The sequence below is a fragment of the Pseudoliparis swirei genome, chromosome 24, assembly GCF_029220125.1.
Source record: "Pseudoliparis swirei isolate HS2019 ecotype Mariana Trench chromosome 24, NWPU_hadal_v1, whole genome shotgun sequence".
Classification (NCBI taxonomy): Eukaryota; Metazoa; Chordata; class Actinopteri; order Perciformes; family Liparidae; genus Pseudoliparis; species Pseudoliparis swirei.
In genome coordinates, this window is record NC_079411.1 from 22,087,674 (window position 1) to 22,105,813 (window position 18,140).

Below are 18,140 nucleotides of genomic sequence, written 5' to 3' on the forward strand. Positions count from 1 at the left end.
TTCTGAACAAAATAGAAGTTTAAAACTTGTGCACTTGTGTTATCAGCTTGACACCTCAGAACTCTTTGTAATTTAATAATCTTTGTAATATATTGTGAGTGATGACATGTTTACGCCAGAGAAGTAGAACATGTTTAACATTCAATGAATTTTCATGTTATCAATGTCTGTGATAACTTTTTGGACAGCTTACCATCCAAACCCCTAAAAAGTGTGTAATCATTTATGTTCCTAGTCTGAAGATCCAGGAGAAACACAACTGGAAGTCATTTTGGATTTAACTGTGTCTAACTGCATATTAGATGTAAAATATTGATTTATTTAGTGTAACGCTTTATGGTAATTTGTGTATTTTCACCATTAGATAGTAATTATCACACAGCAGTTCGGCTTGTGGGAGGAAGTGAAGCCAATATCGTCCAAATTGGTTGAAAGACAATCAAATGAAAAAAGGAATATCATTTTATCTTTTTACAGACAATGCTTGCATTTTTTTTTGGGGGGGGGGAGCTCGGGTCTTTGGTGTTATGCTAATAACGTGTTTGAATGTGGAAATTTCCCCTGACAAAGAGGAGAGAGGAGAGAGGGGGATGGTGCCGGGAACACAAGAGGGAGTCTTGGTAAAAAAAAAAAAAATGGACAACCCGCGAGACTTTAGTGGGCGTGGCCTCCGAGCCCAGGGCTTCCTGCTCCGCTGAACACGTGGTTCCGTGTCTGCTTATCTGTCAGTGTGTGAAGGTTTCCAGCCCTTCTCGCACTCCTCTCCCCATCTATCCTCCCGTGCAACACAGCAGACCTCCTCCTCCTCTTCCTCTTCTTCTCCTTGCGACGGCTACCGGGACTGCCGACAGCTCAGACAGAGAGAGGGAGCAGTGTGTGTGTGTGTGTGTATGACGAGAGAGAAGGGAAGAGAAAGTGAGAGTGCGTGTGTGCGCGCGCCCGCCCGCAACCGGTCCCCCCCTGTGTGTTATTTCTCCCACCGTCCCCGCCTCGTTTTCTCCCGGTCATGACGCTGGAAGCGATCCGCTACCGGTCCGGGTCTCTGCAGATCCTCAACCAGCTGCTGCTGCCGCACCAGACCGAGTACGAGGAGCTCCGCTCGGTGCAGGACGCCTTCGAGGCCATCAAGTCCATGAAGGTACGGAGCTCCTTTCTTTCTCTCTCTCTCTCTCTCCACCCGACCCCCATCACCCTCCTCCTTCTCAGGGATTCCTCTCCCACTTCCCAGCCGACCCGCATGCCCGCTGCTCGTGCGCGTGCATTTATTCCCGTCGTGCGTGTTATTTATTTGTCCCGTCTGGTCTTTTGTGCTCCCGCCGCCGCGCGCATGTGTTACGGTGAGCTCTCCGCGGTGCTCCGGCTGTCGGCCTTTATTTATGTTTTGGATGCACCCGCAGCACCCTCCATATACCCCCCCCCCCCTCTCTCTCTCTCTCTCTCTCTCTCTCTCTCTCTCTCTCTCCCACACACAGACAGAGCCATCCTTTATGTATAGTTTTCACATTGTCATGTGCGAGCGCGACAAACTAGACATCTGCACACAGCCCACCAACCCATGGAATAATATGCCCCCCCCCCCCCAACCTCTTCTTTCTTTAGGAGAGAATATTGATGAATTATTAATGACCTTTGCCAGGGTTTTTTGTTCGAGTTGGGGTCTCCCGATGCACTCAGCGACACCTCCAGCTCGCTTCTCCCTCCACATCTGAAGGCCAGACACCAGAGATGCTCAGATAGTTGCGTTCGAATTCTCTAACAGCTGGGGACATTTTCACTTTATTAGGGCTGAGCAGATATTCACTCTTTTGTCCTCCCTGGTTACACACACACACATACACACATACTAACACACAGCAGCTACACTTTTGATGTGTGAGACCGAGTGAAGGAATGTCTCATAAGCAGAGAGGGTGATGTCATGATAATAATGGAGTCTATAGAGAGAGAAGACGGATGATATCATTTTGGTCCAAGCATTTTGGCTCATTGATCATCCACAACTCTGTGGTGGGAAGAGATTAATAATCCTCACACACATTGGGAGAAATCTGTTGGAAGTTGTCATGGTGATCAAAAATGAAGACCCCCATGTGATGCTGACTCTCCTCCTCCTTCAGGTGCGGGGCGCCCCGGCAATCGCCATCGTCGGCTGTCTCAGCCTGGCTGTGGAGTTGCGGGCAGGCGCCGGCGGGGATGACCCCGTGACCTTCATCCGGGAGTCTCTGTGTCACCTGACTTCAGCCCGGCCCACCGCTGTGAACATGGGCCGCGCCGCCCGCGAGCTGATGGAGTTCGCGGAGAACGAGAGCATGGAGAAGAACTCGGAGCAGCTCAGAGAAAGGTGGGCCAGTCGGAGGAAGACGAAGGCTTTGTCTGTGGTTATTTGAGTTTAAGGATGGTGTGTGTGTGTTTCACGTTAACACTCACGGAGCTTTTATTGAGTGATGGGAAAATTCACAATCCTTGTTCCATCAAAAACACACATATCAAAGTTCAACCAAGGCGTAAGCTTTTAAAATGAAGTCAAATCAAATGGGGGGGGTGATATTCAGAAGTTGCTGTATTTGACTATTTACATTTTTTTTTTAATTATGACGAGCGCAGCGAGGACTTCCTGTCGGGGGGGTAACAGAAGGAGCATTTTTCACTAAAAAGGCACCGAAAGATATGCATCTGATTTATTAACCTATCTTTTAAATGCAGATTTGTAATGTTTGTGTTTGACTAACTTGCCACACACACTCACACACACACACACACTGTCATTTGGGGCCTACTGCCTAGTCTGTGAATAAGGGCCTTGTTTCAAGCACAGATTAAATGTATTCACTTCTCAGCCATCGTCGGTTCATCCATTCCCACTGACGTACTGGTCATAGTTCAGCAGGGAAGACAAATACCGCTGGAAAGTAAACATGAATGTAGAGTAGACACAATGTTTTATGGAGAAGATAACATGTTTGCATTAGAAAAAGACAAATATAGTCTCAAGGACCCACACAGTGCGTTTTAAAATGTAATTTTACATTATTTGTTTTCAAGAAAACTCCAGAGTTTTCCTTTTAAGAAAAATGGACTGTCAGCAAACACATGACCATATATGGCGCGCTGGCTCTTGTCATGTAAAACTTAAACCTGTGCATTGATCTAAACATGCGTCTCACTGCCGTAGCAGCTGCAGGTGTTTTGAAAGTTACCAGATCACATAAACGTGAAGTTTCCAGAGGCTGCACGTTAAACTAAACTGTGTGTGACGTTGCAGATTGTCAGAGGGGGGGGGGGGGAAACAAACTCCCTAATAGTGTTATTGTTGCAGTGTTTATCTGCGCCACAGGAATGTTGATTAGAGCGGCACAAGCAGCAAAGGAGCTGAACGCATCAAGTTTTGACAGATGTTGGTGTAAAAATAACATCCAGGACGAAAGTGCATATCTGGGTAGAGGTGCACTGATCCAGGATGCCAGGATAGATAGAGGCTCAAATATTGACTTTATTGAGTGGATCGGGCCTCAAACAGGCGTGACCAAATCACATTTAGTAGTTTCTCCGTCTGTCGTTATAAAGGTCAGAGTTTCTATATGCAGTCATTTAGTTACAGCGGGAAAACACCGTCACACCGCTACAGTCCCTCGTGTTGGATCACATGACGGTGTCTTAAATAAGTTCCACGTAGAGAGGTTTACCGATTTTAAAAAAAAATGAATCTGGATCCAATAAAAAAGAAAAAGCTTTGTGGTATGAAACTTCTCTGAACTTCTTCATGTAAGAAATGTGTTGTGCGTTGGACAGGGAATGTTTGTGAAACGGATGGCTAAGAAAATGCTGAGTGGCTCGATTGTATGCGATGGATTAATCCTGTACAAATACAAAGAAGGATGACACGAGAAAAAATATGGTAAGAAAATGATGACTCATCCGAGAACGAGTTCCAGGGAAACTGACGTCGGTGCAAACGCATTATAACTGTAGACCTGCACGGCGGCAGATGGAGCCTCCTCTAAAATCCCACCTCCTCTTCCTCCTGCAGCGTGATCTCCTGGATCGAAGACATGCTGGAGCGCGACGTCAACGACAACAAGAAGATCGGTAACTATGGCGCCCAGCACATCCTGTCTGGCGTTCCCAGGGCCTCCGTGACCATCCTCACACACTGCAACACCGGCTCGCTGGCCACGGCCGGATACGGGACCGCACTCGGTAGGACCCGGAGCCTCGGGGCGGCGAGAAGAGGGCGAAATATTGACGGCGCCGGGAACCTTTTTAATAACGACTCGTTTGTGCAGGTGTGGTGCGAAGCCTCCACGCGCTGAGCCGGCTGAAGCGCGTGTACTGCACGGAGACGAGGCCGTACAACCAGGGCTCCAGGCTGACGGCGTATGAGGCGGTAACGGAGGGAATCCCCGCTACGCTCATCACAGACAGCATGGCGGCCCTCACCATGAGAGAAATGGACATCACAGGTGTGTGTGTGTGTGTGTGTGTGTGTGTCGTCGCTTTTTCAAACTTTCCTCTTTTTTTTTTTTAATTCGCGCTAACTGTTCTCCTCCCTCCCAGCTGTGGTGGTGGGCGCAGACCGGGTGGTTGCTAACGGCGACACGGCCAACAAGGTGGGCACATACCAGCTGGCCATCGCCGCAAAGCACCATGGGATCCCCTTCTACGTGGCGGCGCCCAGCACGTCATGCGACCTGAGCCTGGAGAGCGGCCGGGACATCATCATCGAAGTGCGTCCCCCCGAGGAGCTCACCAGCATCAACGGCATCCCCATCGCTGCCCCGGGTAAGAAGTGCAGTATGATGTCGGTGTTGTTTACAAGGGAGGAGGGGGGTGAGGTCAGAAAAGTTTTTTTTAAGAAGTATAAAATGACAGGATTGGGTACAAACTGCGAGTTCGGGAGAGGAAAACGTGCCGCGTCAGCATCTGAGTTTGAAGAGAGTGCAAGGGCTCCACATGCCGTCTGAGGAAGGGGTCGGAGGCGTGTCTCCGGTCAGTCTAGTGTCGGTGGGTTCAGTTATTGTTTTCTCCTTATCACAACCTGTTTATGAGACCTCTTTCAATGTTTTGGATGAGTTTCTAATTAGTTTGATGCCTTTTTTATTAGATAGTGACTGTTGAGAGATGGGGAACGGTCCCAGCCCAGACTTAAACCAGAGATGCTGCAGTTCATAGTCAGCGGGGCTAAAATAAAGTGTTTCCCTGGTCTTTGTTTATAACATTGGAATGATATGCATTGTGGGTAAGTGCCCCAGGAAAGTCTGCGTAATTGCATTGAACCCTGAGCCTGAGTCCATAAGAGCAAGACCATGTGGCCCAGTCCCAAAGGCCTTAATACTCAACCCTCAGTGACTGATGGGCATCACCTAGTAAATGTTTGAGTGGGAGAGACTAAAGCTGCGTTCTTGTTGCACCCTTAGCATGAACTCTTCAATAAAACTTCGTTCTTCTTTTTAACAACATTTATTATACAAATTCCAGGTTAAAGCAAGCATACACTGTTTTCTTCAGCCGGCTTCCCGCACCTGCTTTACACGCGCCCCTCTTAAAGAGACAGCGCAGTTGGTATGTGCATGAAACCTTAAACACACATAATAAGAAATGGACACCGTTGAACTACATCAGTAAGAGATATGAAGTAACATTTTAGGGTACTACGTTCACCAAAAGCGTTGCGAATATTCACACCGCTTTACTCGCCCGACTATTTGTGGTTTATTCGCTTAATTTGCGTCTTAAAGGGGGCGTGGCTTATCTCTGTGGCTTGACTCCGTGGAAACGGTTATCATTTCCTTCATCCACCACGGAAGAACTAACCACTAGTTCTGCTTCATACTTGTTGTGGAAATCCCACACACGTCGGCACATCAAACGCCGTCGTGTTTGGGTTCATGACATCACCCGTAGGCTCACACAGCTCGGTGAACTTCACAGACTACGTCAGGATGACTGCCGCTTGCAGCGCTTCTAGAGTGGCACGAGGTCCGTGATGACGTCATTCTTAACCATTCGCGTCTGTGCATTGACTTTGTACGGCATCTACTCGAATTTGGTGTGAACGCAGCATAAGGGCTTGAACGTTTTAATAAGAATGGGTCAGCATTTTACTGCAAAATATTGCGTTACCATGACAACGGCCAACAACATTCTGTACAATTAACTCTAAATATTTTATACTTTTCATTCCCCGCGATTTTTAAAACTACTTCCAGGCTGTTTGACGTGATATTGCTATGAATTGTGGGTAATTCCCTCGGGCAAAGTCTGCAGAAACGCCGACTTACGGAAAAGTATTCGTAAAGGGCTCAAAATGTCTGCGAGAGACTCAAAATACGGACGATGGGCCGGCGGGACAGAACTACATCCTCACCGACTTTGAGAGGGCCTCAAAGTCTGAGAATGTGAAGACTGAGACTGAGACTGAGACGGGGATCTGGGCCTGCGTGTGTTTCTGGGTCGGTTTGTTAGCTCTGAATTGAGTCATTCGATCTCTAATTACGTTGCCAGAGCGGAGAAGTGTTTAGTGACATCACAGTAATTAAAGAACACATTTAATGAGCACACAGGCCCCCGGAGGAGGATGTGTGCTTCACGTTGCTCCGCTCGCACTCCTCTCTGGTCCTCCTCGTACATGGCAATTAATTGAAGCGTCGCCCGTGTAGCCGAAGCCTGAAATAGGTTCTCCCTCTCTTGAGCTCCAGAGAGGTCCAACAACTATTTCAGTGGTTTAGCTACAATTAATGCATAAATAGATGAAGTTGGCTATGAAACTTCTGAATTGGCAATATATAATGGATACATTATAAATGGATGATTTTAAAATATAAAAATAAAATGGAAGAATAAATAGTTGATATAGTTAATAATAAATAATATAGCGATAATGGTTTAAATAGTTGGCTAAAAGTATCCGATAAACAATGTTTTAAGTAATAAATAATCAATTGAAATAGTTGGCTAACAATGGGTAGCTAAATTACATAGTGGTTCAAATAAATAGCTCAAACTGGTAGAATAATAATAATAATGGATTCTATTTGTAAGGCACTCTTCATCCAAGAATCTCAGAGTGCCACAGAGCCAGAACATTGTTAAGACTAACTATAATAAAATATTCATGAACGCCTTCCTGAATAAAAAGGTTTTTAGGCCGGTCTCAAAAGAGTCCAGTGTCTGTGTTGCCCTGAGGTGGTCAGGGAGATGTTCTATCCCAATACAATGCACACTTAAATCTATGCAGGGAAGTTATTTTAGGTACTAATTTATTTTCAACAGTTGGCTAAAATGAATGGATAAAATAACCGGTTAACTGACTCGTAATAGGATAAAAGGTAAACTCTGAGAGCTTAGAGTCAATCTAAATGGTTATTTGGTTGAAGGGTAACTTCAGGGTCATCTGCTGATCTCGAGTTGTTCTGTAACCGTGTCTCTGATTCCCGTTGGCTGCAGGCATCGAGGTGTGGAACCCGGCCTTCGACGTGACCCCTCACCAGCTCATCACCGGAGGCATCATCACCGAGCTGGGGGTCTTCCTCCCCTCCGAGCTCCAGGCAGCGCTCACCGGCCGCCTCACTGCCCTCTAGATCCACTCAGCGCCACCTGCCGGTCCGTGTGCACCACTGCAACCTTCACGTCACACACTCAGACACTCATTTCATCACGGAACACACACACACACACACACACTGTCTTTGTTGTGGTTTAGTTTTCGGTCGACGCACAATCACTGCTACATGTCAGCGGTGCACACGGAAGAAGAAACGTTCTTCAGTCTCTCACACACACACACACACACACACACTCACTGCAGGGAGTCAAGCAGACACACACGTGCAGTCTCCCCTTTCTTTTACGTCCTGTTTGTTTTCTGTGGTGTGATCATTTCAGCTTTTTCCTTCCCATCTTTCGTTCTCTCTCGCCGCCTCGTTCTTCTTTCTAAGTAGCTTCGGCAACGACAGACGGCGCTCAGCTGGACTCGATCCCGTCAATTCTATTTGGCAAAAAAACAAACCTATTAAGTAATTCTTCTTAAACTACAAACAAATAAGCTTCCCAAAAAAAAGTCTGTTTCTTTAAGTTCAGAGTAGTGGTTTTTATCCGCTATGGTTTCTAAAATGCTGCTACCCTCTTGTAAATATACATATTCTTGCCGGCAGTGTGTACATATGTAGAAAACTAACCCCCGCTAGTGGAATCTACTGCTATTTTAACCAAAAATGTGGTTGTCTCGGATCAAATTTGACTTTAAAAAAATGTTATATTAACATTTAATTGATTTTGTTCTGCATAGAACACTTTTTGTAGAGGAATAATCCAAATTTATAATTCAAATACATTTTACAAGCAGATTTTAGGGACATGAACAAAAGTATTTCGCTATAACATTTTTAATTGACCTTTTTAAGTCAGCTGAAGCTGATGAAAAATCCATGGCTGTATTCTAACCGTACTCCTTGTTTGTATCTTGCTATTCCCAGTTGTACTGTATCATACCACACCTGTACTCATCCTGTACTTATATATATATGTAACCATAATTATTTCAGCACCATACAGATATTCACCATTCTGCACCGGGGGATTGTGTCTTTTTGTTGCCATAGCAGCGTTAGCTGTGATGTATTTGTGAAATACAGGCGTCACCATTAAAGGAAGAGTTCACCCCAAAATGAAAGTTTGGTCATCTGCTCACTTGCATGCCAGTTAAAGTTTAACTAATGTGTGTGTGCACAACAAAATATGTTAATAGCATCAGCTGTATCTCAAGTTATTTATTTTTTTAAACATTGTTTTACAGCCAGGAAAAATTTAAAATAATAATATTCAAGCGATAACTTAATATCTTCTATTTTTAGAAACACTCTGTCAATGAAGGGTGTGTTTAACTAGATTGGAATCAGAACAATAGAGAAGTATCATTCAACTCTGATATTTCACGTTTTTGCTTCTTTCAGTTCATTTGGGGTTTAGTTCTACAGCTTTTTATCTTTACTGTTTTAATGCACTCCTTAAGGCGCTGTGGTGAACCCACTTTAAACTCCCCGTTTAGCACCAAACAAGTAAGTGACTTACTAGTTTATATTCTTCTGAGGAGTTGGTGGAGACCAAATGAGAGCAAATATTGAGCTTACACTCGTCAGTTGGATTCAAACATGACTGAACGGCTCTGTTGCTCGGTGCTGAAATGATACATTCCTCGTTTAAAATAACATTGCAGCAACCTGTTTTAACATGACCTCATATTTACCCATCAACAGGAGCTATTATTGTAAAGGGTGTGTGACTGAGTCCCTACACTTCTGTCACCCGGACGGTGATCATGTGATGCTTTTGTTGTTCTAAGAGGCTTCTTAAAACAGTCCTAAATACGTCGATCTGTTTGTGACACATCTCCTCACTGCACTGAATGTCACTGGGCCGAACTCGCCCACACGGCTCACCGCCTTACAGGTGCAGCGCCAATATAGCGTCCTAATGTGAGCTTGCGTCATGACCGAACCGCCGCCCCCCTTTTGCCCTTTCGTCACCCCGGTTTCTGTCATGTAGCCAGACCTTCATCATCGTCAAGCCCCCAGATATCTGGAGAAGAGCTCGGTGCCTTCTTGACACCTCTTCTGACCTCAAACACCGCCCTGTACTTAATTCATTTAAACAGGTGACCAATACACAACTGTACCCTCTCTCCAGGGACCACCGAGAGTTCCAGAGCAAAGACCCGAAAAGAGAAAAGCTTAATGTCAATATTAATTTCAGTATTCATAATATCATCGTCCAAATCTTGCTGTAATATAAGCTATTTCTTTCCTTCGCTCTCCATCTTCCCCCTTTTTTAGTTCCTCCTCCTTCCACTCATCAAACCTCCACTCACAAAGATGCTGTTGGGTCACACACACAAGCATGAAAGAAACTTGTGTATTTGAATATTATTTATTTTGTACAGTTTAAGACATCACCTAAATAGGGGGGGCAAATTTAGATAATGTCCCAGACGTATGTAGCAACTTTGTGACCGTCAGACCCGCCAAGGTATTTCTCTCTAAATCTTTTAAGAGGTGTGATATTTTGGTTTGTCTGTACGTCATGATTAGAACTGTTTGGTTGTGGGGTTTTTTCTTTTCTTCATTTGATTTCATGACGTTGTGATTCCTAGTAACTAGGCCATTAGGACACCACACTGGAGAGGCCTCCTCAACCATACACACTACCTCTCCGGCTTTCTACACGGACACATGCACTAAACGTGCCAGGCTGCAGCAAAGCAGATCGAGAGATTGTAGAAAGAAAAACAAAACTGGACTAAGTGGCTCCACGTCTCACTAATGTTTTTATCTTGAACCTAAAGTGACGAATCATTTGTGGCGAGGCTTTTAGTCTGCCAAAGTAGCCTAGATTTAGATCAGTGTCGTGTTGCAGCTTGTGTCTGCATTAAGCTTTGTTTTTACACCATGCTTTTGAAGCAGCAGAAATATAGTACTCCTTTTTAAAAAGATGTTCCACCAACCTCAAGACACCAAACACGCCTAACAAAGGTGCCAAAATCCAGCGCTGCTTGCCACGTATTTTGATCGTACTTTGATTTATTTCATCTAAGCAGGTGTATCTGTATTATTCTCAATGATTATTATGGCCTGTAATTACTATGGAAGGAGTGTTGTTCAGATGGCCTCTTTAAGTGCAAGTATGTCATTGTTGTTATTAATCACTTTATTTGTGTTCATTTTGTAATGTTGAAATGGTTCAAAACTGGATTTTTTAAATATATATGTACATAAATATAATGCTTTAAAGTGCAGTCATGAATTAAGAGATTTCTCTTTCACATCAATAAAGTAAAAAGAATAAAACCCCACAGTGAAATAAGTGAGTCTTTTGTCTGTGTCGAGCACACTGTATTAAAGTGACCTACGCTGAGACGCCTGTAGGTGGCGCCAATGCAACGCAAAGGCAAGACAACTACTATTTAAAACAGCGAAGAAGAAGAACAGCTTCTAGTCTTTCCGGTTAGCGAAAATGGCTCAAGGTTCAAAGAAGTTTAAAACTCAGCGGCCAGGAGCCGATAAAAAAGCACATCATACCAAACCGAAAGGACTGAGGAAAGGAGGTATGAATTTAAGTTATATCTCTATTGTTTTAATATGTTGATAAAAGTGTCGTCAAATCAATTTGATCAAAACAGCATCAACACGTGACCAGCACGAGAAACAGCTGAACACGTTGCTGGAATAATGACTGGTGTTTTGATATTTACAACATCCAGAACCAAACAAACATCAGGACATGGGTTTTAATAACTGTTTGGTTCCTTCCTTCCAAACACTGTGTTCAATACTAAGCTCAGCCACGGATTACACGTAACCCTTTTAAGGCATAAGAGCTGTGACGCAGGTAACTTTAACATGTTACGTTGGTTTAATTAACGAATTAACTTTTATTCAAACATATATTTAAACTTTGATGCGTTGGATAGTCACAAAGACGTCACGTCTCGTCTCGTCACGTCTCCTCACGCTCCGCTGCCACAAGGACAGATACAGGAGAACATTCCTGCCGACGGCAGATCACCTCTTGCCAGATCATAGTGCAATAACTACAACAATAACTGAATACACACATACACACACATTGCATTTCATTAGCTCTGCACCTGTCTATATTTAATATTTTGTATTTGATTTGTCAGTGTTGTGTGTTGTGTATGCATTTGTTTTGTATTTTACTTTTATCTTACTTGTATACTTCTATATCTTTCATCCCTGTTTCTTATATTTTGTGTTTTGTTTTTTATTCTTGTGTGTTGCTGCGGATTAATAAAGTATATATCTATCTATCTATCTATCTATCTATCAAAGGAAACTACCGAGTATCTGCTCTTGATTTGTGTTGCTGTGTTTGCAATAGTAAAACCTCAACATTGAGGAATATGCCTCATAAAAGCGGTTATTTCAGATGCAGCTGAATGACATTATTCATGACCAGCACAAGTTACCAAGCAAGACATGCTCTGACTTGGACCCCCTGGGGTGAGTTAGTTTGGGCCACAGAGGCCAAAAACACAGACTACGAAAGTTGGTAGGATGGTGAAAGTGTGTTTTTATTTTTTCATTTGTTAAACTGATTGCAATGTCATTTGGAAATGTGCAAATGGTATTGTTGTTTTTCTTTGTAAAGGAAGGGCCATTGCACCTAAAAAGGCTCACGTCGTTGAGCAACAGAAGCTGAAGAAGGTGAGGACACATTTAACAAGAGGCGTGAATTTCACTGTCCATCTCTTTTCAATCTGATTATATTAATCTAACACTAATAAGTGATTCTGACTGATTACTATAATTAAACATGACCTCTGCTGCTCCCTTAAGGTTCTTGAGATTGCCATCAGGAACAACATTGAGAAGGAGGTGACCCAGAAGGCCAGCTTAACCCTCCACAAGCCACTGAGCTTGGTCAAAGGAGCCGAACGTAAACGCAAGCCCGGAGAAGGCATTCCAGGAACCAGCTCCAGATAGGCTTTGATACCCAGACCCGAGGTTGAGCGGGTCCAAACCGCCGGTCTTAGTCATGGGATCAGGGATCTACAACTCTTCCTATGACTCATATTTAAGATAAACATGTCGTAAATGTAGAGTAAAAAACTAAGAATCTTAAACCTGCCGCTGTCAAGAATCCTTTGAGAGGTTCATCACACTTTGCAGGTGTACATTCCAGCCATCACTGATAATTTCTGGAAATATTTAAATGTTTTTTTTTAATAGAAAAACAGACTTCAGCTCAATTAAGGCTCAGAGATTATGTTGACAATCTTAGGTGACGAAATAAAGATTAAAATAAATGACACTGTTTAACGTTGACCATCACAGTGTGAAATAAAGTTTTACTGAAAATGCACGCAGGACATCTGCATTCATGCTTTTCTAGTCTCAGAGCTCTTATAATGTTACATTATAAACAAATATGTTTAAATTGACGCGTTCTGTTCAGTGAAAATTAGTATTGGGCCAAGGTAAATTATAACATGTATAATCTTGTAAAATGTAGTTTTGGTGAGAAACTTAATAAATAGTTTGAAGATTATGTCTTCACAACAACATAAATTGATATTAGAGATGAATTATGACTTGTTTAACTTCCTAACACCAGCTTTGAACAGCTTTCAATACATGATAAAAACTTCTAATGACAATATTTGTTTTAATCATATTAAAATCTTAATTTCTTATTTGAATAGTTTTTATGAAGAAAACTAGTTGTCTATACCATGTTACTATGGTGATGGACCATACCCTGTTTTGGTTTATGAAAGAATAGAGCTTACAATATGTATGAAAACAAGACCGATGTTCGGAAGGTACCACATACGGAGTTATTTATTGAAATCCTTCGTGGATGACGTCACTCATAGCTCATGCAGTTTGGTGGTACGATGTAGATTCATAATTGAGGTTTATATGTGAGACATGCGTAAGGACAGCACTGTCACATGGAAAACATCACACAACAAACTAGTTGCTAAACTAAGGTGCAACATAACGAGATGTATAAATTCATCAGCACCTCTTTCTAAAGAGAGCTACGGAACAGTGTCTGCTTAGTGAGCTTTGATGGCCTCCATGCAGTGAGGGGAGCGCAGGAACCTCGGGAAGGAGTCTTTGGCCATCAAGTTGTAGATTCTCTGCTGAGCGTTGCTGAATGTGTCGGCACGCGGAGAACCCGTCACACTCAGCAGAGCCTCCCGGGTCTCAGCGTCCAAGTTGACCTGAGGGGAAAACGGATTATCATAAGAAGCTCTTTAAATTATCGTTGTGTCTTCATCCGTATTACACACGCCCCCACGACGCTGCTCGACACCGACCTCCTGTGGAGCGTCAGGGTGGATGAACTGGCTGTAGATGCTGCTGCACTTGGTCTTCTGCAGGTTGAGAGAAGTGACCCTGTAGTCCTCACAGGCCAGCCAGAACTCGAGGTTCTCCTCGCTGAACTCTGAGCGCAGGAACTCACGAAACGCCTGCCGACCGCCTGGGAGAGAGAGAAGCATAAAGGGAGAGAGGAAAACAAGGAAAAGCTGCTAACAACTTTGACCGCAAATAAGGCCGAAACCTAGAAATCATGTCTTGCATAGTCCCAGTGGCGGCTGGCCAATAGAGGGCCACAGGGTCTGGCCCCACCCACTTTGAGCCACACAACAACAACAAAAAGTATTAAGAAATTATAATATTAATTATATTTATACATTTGACAAATGGTCAATATTTGTATTTTGGAGATACGGAATATACCCAGTAATATTTGTAAAATAGGATATCTGCGCAAAATGTAAGATTTTCTTGCCCTTCCTCTCCGTCTGGTTGTATCATCTGCGCTGGGGCCAAATTGTTTTGGCCCAGAAGAGGCGGGTCTAAGAAGCAGTTTAGCCTGTAACTGATTAAAGATATAAATCAGTGAGCCAATCACAATTGAGCCAATCAGCTTTCTAAAATAGGTTCAGCTTTGGGCCAAAGTCATTCTGGCCCAAAAGCTGCGATCAAGAAGACGTGACCTGGTCAAATCAACATGAAGCACACAGAAAACATGAACACCTGGACACACGCGAGAACTCCATCAAGCAGATGTTTTGGTCAAAGTAAACGTCACTACAGCTGGATGACGGACACAGGAGGAGGTGAAGAAACATAATGAGGTTAAAAACAGGCTTACTTTAACCCTAACCAGGTTCATCGGGGCATCTTAATATATAAACATGTTCTATTATATTCTATGTATGAAATATGGGATTTCTATTATACGATATTTATATTTTATTATAATATATGTATGATATGTATATTATACATTTACATGAGATGGTATTTATATATCATATTAACTGAATATTAATATATGATATATATTAATATAGTGAATTGTATGACTAAGATGTCCTTATTATGTCAGTGTTGTATAAGTAGCAATGTGTGTTTGATACTTTTTTTGCATTGAATCATACTGGGATGTTTGCTGGAATTGATGGGATGGCCCCAAAAAAATAATCCACCAGGCGCCACTGCATAGTCCATATAAATGGGATTATGTAATTTGAGCGTCACCAGCCAGCCAATCAGCACACATGTGACATTTAATTGAAATCATGGTGATAGTAAAATGCATTGTGGAGAAGTCTCACATCAGACTCAGTAAGACCGGTTATACAATAGTGTCTCACTGTTTGGTTTCCAACTGGACCCCCTGGGACCACCCATCTGAGACCGCCTGAGACCACCTGAGACCACCTGAGACCGCCTGAGACCACCTGAGACCGCCTGAGACCACCTGAGACCATCTGAGACCGCCTGAGACCACCTGAGACCACCTGAGACCATCTGAGACCACCTGAGACCATCTGAGACCGCCTGAGACCACCTGAGACCGCCTGAGACCACCTGAGACCGCCTGAGACCACCTGAGACCATCTGAGACCGCCTGAGACCACCTGAGACCGCCTGAGACCACCTGAGACCACCTGAGACCATCTGAGACCACCTGAGACCATCTGAGACCACCTGAGACCACCTGAGACCATCTGAGACCGCCTGAGACCACCTGAGACCATCTGAGACCACCTGAGCAACAGACCCTGCAGGAATGTGTTGAATTGCGCAATACATGTCTGTAGGTTTGTAATCATTGTGTGCCATTTCTACTTTTAAGAGCCACACAGCTATAATATCGTCAATAAGTAAATTTTATAGTGAATCTTGAGTTTTGGATCAGATCTGAAAACACCGTTTCTGAAATGCTATAAGCACGTGATTTTGCCACTGTTGCATTTTCCCCTTGAGGATGACGATGTTGTTACTGTGTAAGAACAGACCTGTACAGACATCAGTACTGAAGTGTGAATCTACCTGCTGTGTCCTTTTTCAATTATACAAGCACTGACTATACAAGCACTGGACTTTTTCAAAGCAGTCATTTTGACTTATCGGTGAAGCAGGAGTTATTAATAAGATTTAAAATGAGACCATCTGAGACCGCCTGAGACCACCTGAGACCATCTGACTGAGACCATCTGAGACCACCTGAGCAACAGACCCTGCAGGAATGTGTTGATGTGGGTTTTGTAATCATTGTGTATTTCATTTCTTTTTTTAGCCACACAGCTATAATATCGTCAATAAGTAAATTTTATAGTGAATCTTGAGTTTTGGATCAGATCTGAAAACAATCTGGTTTTGGGGTTTTCATCCCGTTTCTATTGAAATGCTATAAGCACGGTGATTTTCAGCCACTGTTGCATTCAATTATTTCCCCTTGTGGAGGATGACGTGATGTTCCTGAGGATTACTGTGTAAGAACAGACCTGTACAGACATCAGTACTGAAGTGTGAATCTACCTGCTGTGTCCTTCTTTTCAATTATACAAGCACTGGACTTTTTGTCAAAGCAGTCATTTTGACTTATCGGTGAAGCGCAGGAGTTATTAATAAGATTTAAAATGGTGTTGGACTGTGACAGTGAACCAGCATGCACGATTCTGTCTAAAAAGCTAAATTCTGACTTTATTCACTTGATCATTTAAGCTTTTCCTACTGTGACACGTCAAAATGTCTTCTCGAAAACACACCTGTCGTATGTGGTATTAAAAGGAATAAAAGGAAATATCTTTCTCACCTTTGCTGTTCAGCAGAGTGTCCAGGTCCTGGAGAGCTTTTCCATCCTGAACCCTGAGGAGAGAGACAGAAATGGTCCAAATTCAGCTTCACTGTGATAACTGTCAGATGAGTGCGCTCCATTAGTTATTTAAAATAAAGTTTTCAGTAGGTTTACTTTTGCTTGTGGTGCGTTTCAGCCAGGTGGCTCAACTTCACCCGCATCTCTTTTGCCCTGAAACACACATACAACACTTAAAACCCTTCAGTCGGGGGGGGATCACGTATTCACATGGACAAACGCGATTTCCCGGGTGTGTATACTTACTTTTCCAGGCATGATGAGGGCAGCGAGGAGAGCCCTTTACACATTGAGGTGTGTAGTTTGAGAAAACCTGCAGAGATAAAATGAACAGCCTATTGGATCACAGGAGACAATTCATTCAGAGTTCATCCGTCAGCCTCCCAAAGGTGCAGCGTGCCGCTCTTATATACAGAGGATAGCCACCTGTTTGTTATCTGATCTGTCAATCTGCTCCTCGCTGACCGGCAGGTGCAGACCAGAGCTGAATCAGAGAGGTGCTGTACGTGCTTTCTGGCCATGCAGGCCTTTCATCAGGAGGCAGAAAGCAAGGCAGCACATATAATGGAAACATTAAAGCAGGGGAACCTCTATTGTGTGTGTGGTCAGGCCTCAGTAATTGTTGTGAAAGTCAGTCCTAAACCAAACCAATTTTACTTTTAGAGTGTTTATCACAGGAGATTAAAGTGATGAGAGGGGAGCAGGTGGCCGGCACCATCACTCATCACTGGGGAGTCAGAGGGCTGCAGGGTGGAGGAGCGAGTGTTGCTTGTTGAAGGACAAGGAGGTGGACAAAATACAAGATCATTGAATTCAGCACCTTTGCAATAATAATAATAATAGTAATAATAATAATAATGACAATTAAAAAAATATTATAATTATAATTATAATAATGATAATAATAATAATGACAATAAAAAATAATAACAATTATAATAGTAATAATAATAATAATAATATTACCACTACATTCGTTATGCTTTTTTCCTTCTTCTTTTTTCTCATTTGTTCTGAATTTTCTTAGTTGTGTACTTTCCTTTTGTGTCTCTCAGCAGTCAATTTTTGTCTATACAGTACATATCACGCACATTATGTTATAATCATATGCAAAAATAATTTCAAATTGTGTTCAACTATTTGTCAGTGCCTGCGTTAGTTTGTTTGTGTGTGTGTGTGTGTGTGTGTATATTTGTGTGTGTCTTAATGGCATAGTACATTTTAAGGAGTGCACCTCCAAATCCCCAAATTCGCCTCCTAGTTCATCATTAATGATTATTATTTATTTATTTTAATACATATGGAAGCAAGTTTTTTTTTAAAGAGGATTTTTTATATCAACAATTTTAAGAGACGGAAGCTCCGTCATTTTTGATTACGCAACAATAATAAACCAAACGTGACCGGTGTTACACCCCTACTGGTTTTCAAACCTACTGGTTTCC

General features: G+C 43.0%; 3 protein-coding genes across 5 annotated transcripts; 2 read left to right on the forward strand and 1 right to left on the reverse strand.

Annotated features, from left to right (window-relative positions):
• The first annotated feature begins 721 nt into the window (after nucleotides 1–721).
• mri1 (methylthioribose-1-phosphate isomerase 1) lies at nucleotides 722–10,843 on the forward strand. Its single transcript, XM_056409780.1, has 6 exons — nucleotides 722–1,138; nucleotides 2,118–2,341; nucleotides 4,028–4,197; nucleotides 4,284–4,460; nucleotides 4,555–4,779; nucleotides 7,444–10,843. Exons 1-6 carry the CDS (start codon nucleotides 1,007–1,009, stop codon nucleotides 7,575–7,577), a joined length of 1,062 nt encoding a protein of 353 aa, XP_056265755.1. The 5' UTR covers nucleotides 722–1,006; the 3' UTR covers nucleotides 7,578–10,843.
• Nucleotides 10,844–10,979: 136 nt separating this feature from the next.
• c24h19orf53 (chromosome 24 C19orf53 homolog) lies at nucleotides 10,980–12,876 on the forward strand. Its single transcript, XM_056409781.1, has 3 exons — nucleotides 10,980–11,095; nucleotides 12,163–12,218; nucleotides 12,351–12,876. The coding sequence occupies exons 1-3, from the start codon at nucleotides 11,005–11,007 to the stop codon at nucleotides 12,495–12,497; spliced, it is 294 nt and encodes a 97-aa protein (XP_056265756.1). The 5' UTR covers nucleotides 10,980–11,004; the 3' UTR covers nucleotides 12,498–12,876.
• A 456-nt stretch (nucleotides 12,877–13,332) lies between these two features.
• Nucleotides 13,333–18,120, reverse strand: si:ch211-196h16.12 (regulator of G-protein signaling 5). Of its 3 annotated transcripts, none has more exons than XM_056409459.1 (6): nucleotides 17,353–18,120; nucleotides 16,942–17,222; nucleotides 16,792–16,848; nucleotides 16,636–16,688; nucleotides 13,841–14,004; nucleotides 13,333–13,744 (listed from the first exon to the last, which is right to left on the reverse strand). In XM_056409459.1, the coding sequence occupies exons 2-6, from the start codon at nucleotides 16,983–16,985 to the stop codon at nucleotides 13,577–13,579; spliced, it is 486 nt and encodes a 161-aa protein (XP_056265434.1). In that variant the 5' UTR covers nucleotides 16,986–17,222; nucleotides 17,353–18,120; the 3' UTR covers nucleotides 13,333–13,576. The 3 variants fall into 3 exon arrangements, with proteins under 3 accessions (XP_056265434.1, XP_056265437.1, XP_056265435.1); XM_056409462.1 differs by having other exon boundaries at nucleotides 16,942–17,008; nucleotides 17,122–18,120; XM_056409460.1 differs by having other exon boundaries at nucleotides 16,942–17,030; nucleotides 17,122–18,120.
• Between the last annotated feature and the right edge of the window lie 20 nt (nucleotides 18,121–18,140).

Bases quoted from the DNA above. Each gene is read 5' to 3' on its own strand.
- mri1 (XM_056409780.1), top strand. From the start codon at position 1,007: ATGACGCTGGAAGCGATCCGCTACCGGTCCGGGTCTCTGCAGATCCTC. The intron at 2,342-4,027 runs GTGGGCCAGTCG...TTCCTCCTGCAG, and splicing joins TCGGAGCAGCTCAGAGAAAG to CGTGATCTCCTGGATCGAAG. The intron at 4,198-4,283 runs GTAGGACCCGGA...TCGTTTGTGCAG, and splicing joins CGGATACGGGACCGCACTCG to GTGTGGTGCGAAGCCTCCAC.
- c24h19orf53 (XM_056409781.1), top strand. From the start codon at position 11,005: ATGGCTCAAGGTTCAAAGAAGTTTAAAACTCAGCGGCCAGGAGCCGAT. The intron at 11,096-12,162 runs GTATGAATTTAA...TTCTTTGTAAAG, and splicing joins GAAAGGACTGAGGAAAGGAG to GAAGGGCCATTGCACCTAAA. The intron at 12,219-12,350 runs GTGAGGACACAT...TGCTCCCTTAAG, and splicing joins AGCAACAGAAGCTGAAGAAG to GTTCTTGAGATTGCCATCAG.
- si:ch211-196h16.12 (XM_056409459.1), bottom strand. From the start codon at position 16,985: ATGTGTAAAGGGCTCTCCTCGCTGCCCTCATCATGCCTGGAAAA. The intron at 16,849-16,941 runs GTAAGTATACAC...TGTGTGTTTCAG, and splicing joins CCCTCATCATGCCTGGAAAA to GGCAAAAGAGATGCGGGTGA. The intron at 16,689-16,791 runs GTAAACCTACTG...CTCTCTCCTCAG, and splicing joins GAAACGCACCACAAGCAAAA to GGTTCAGGATGGAAAAGCTC.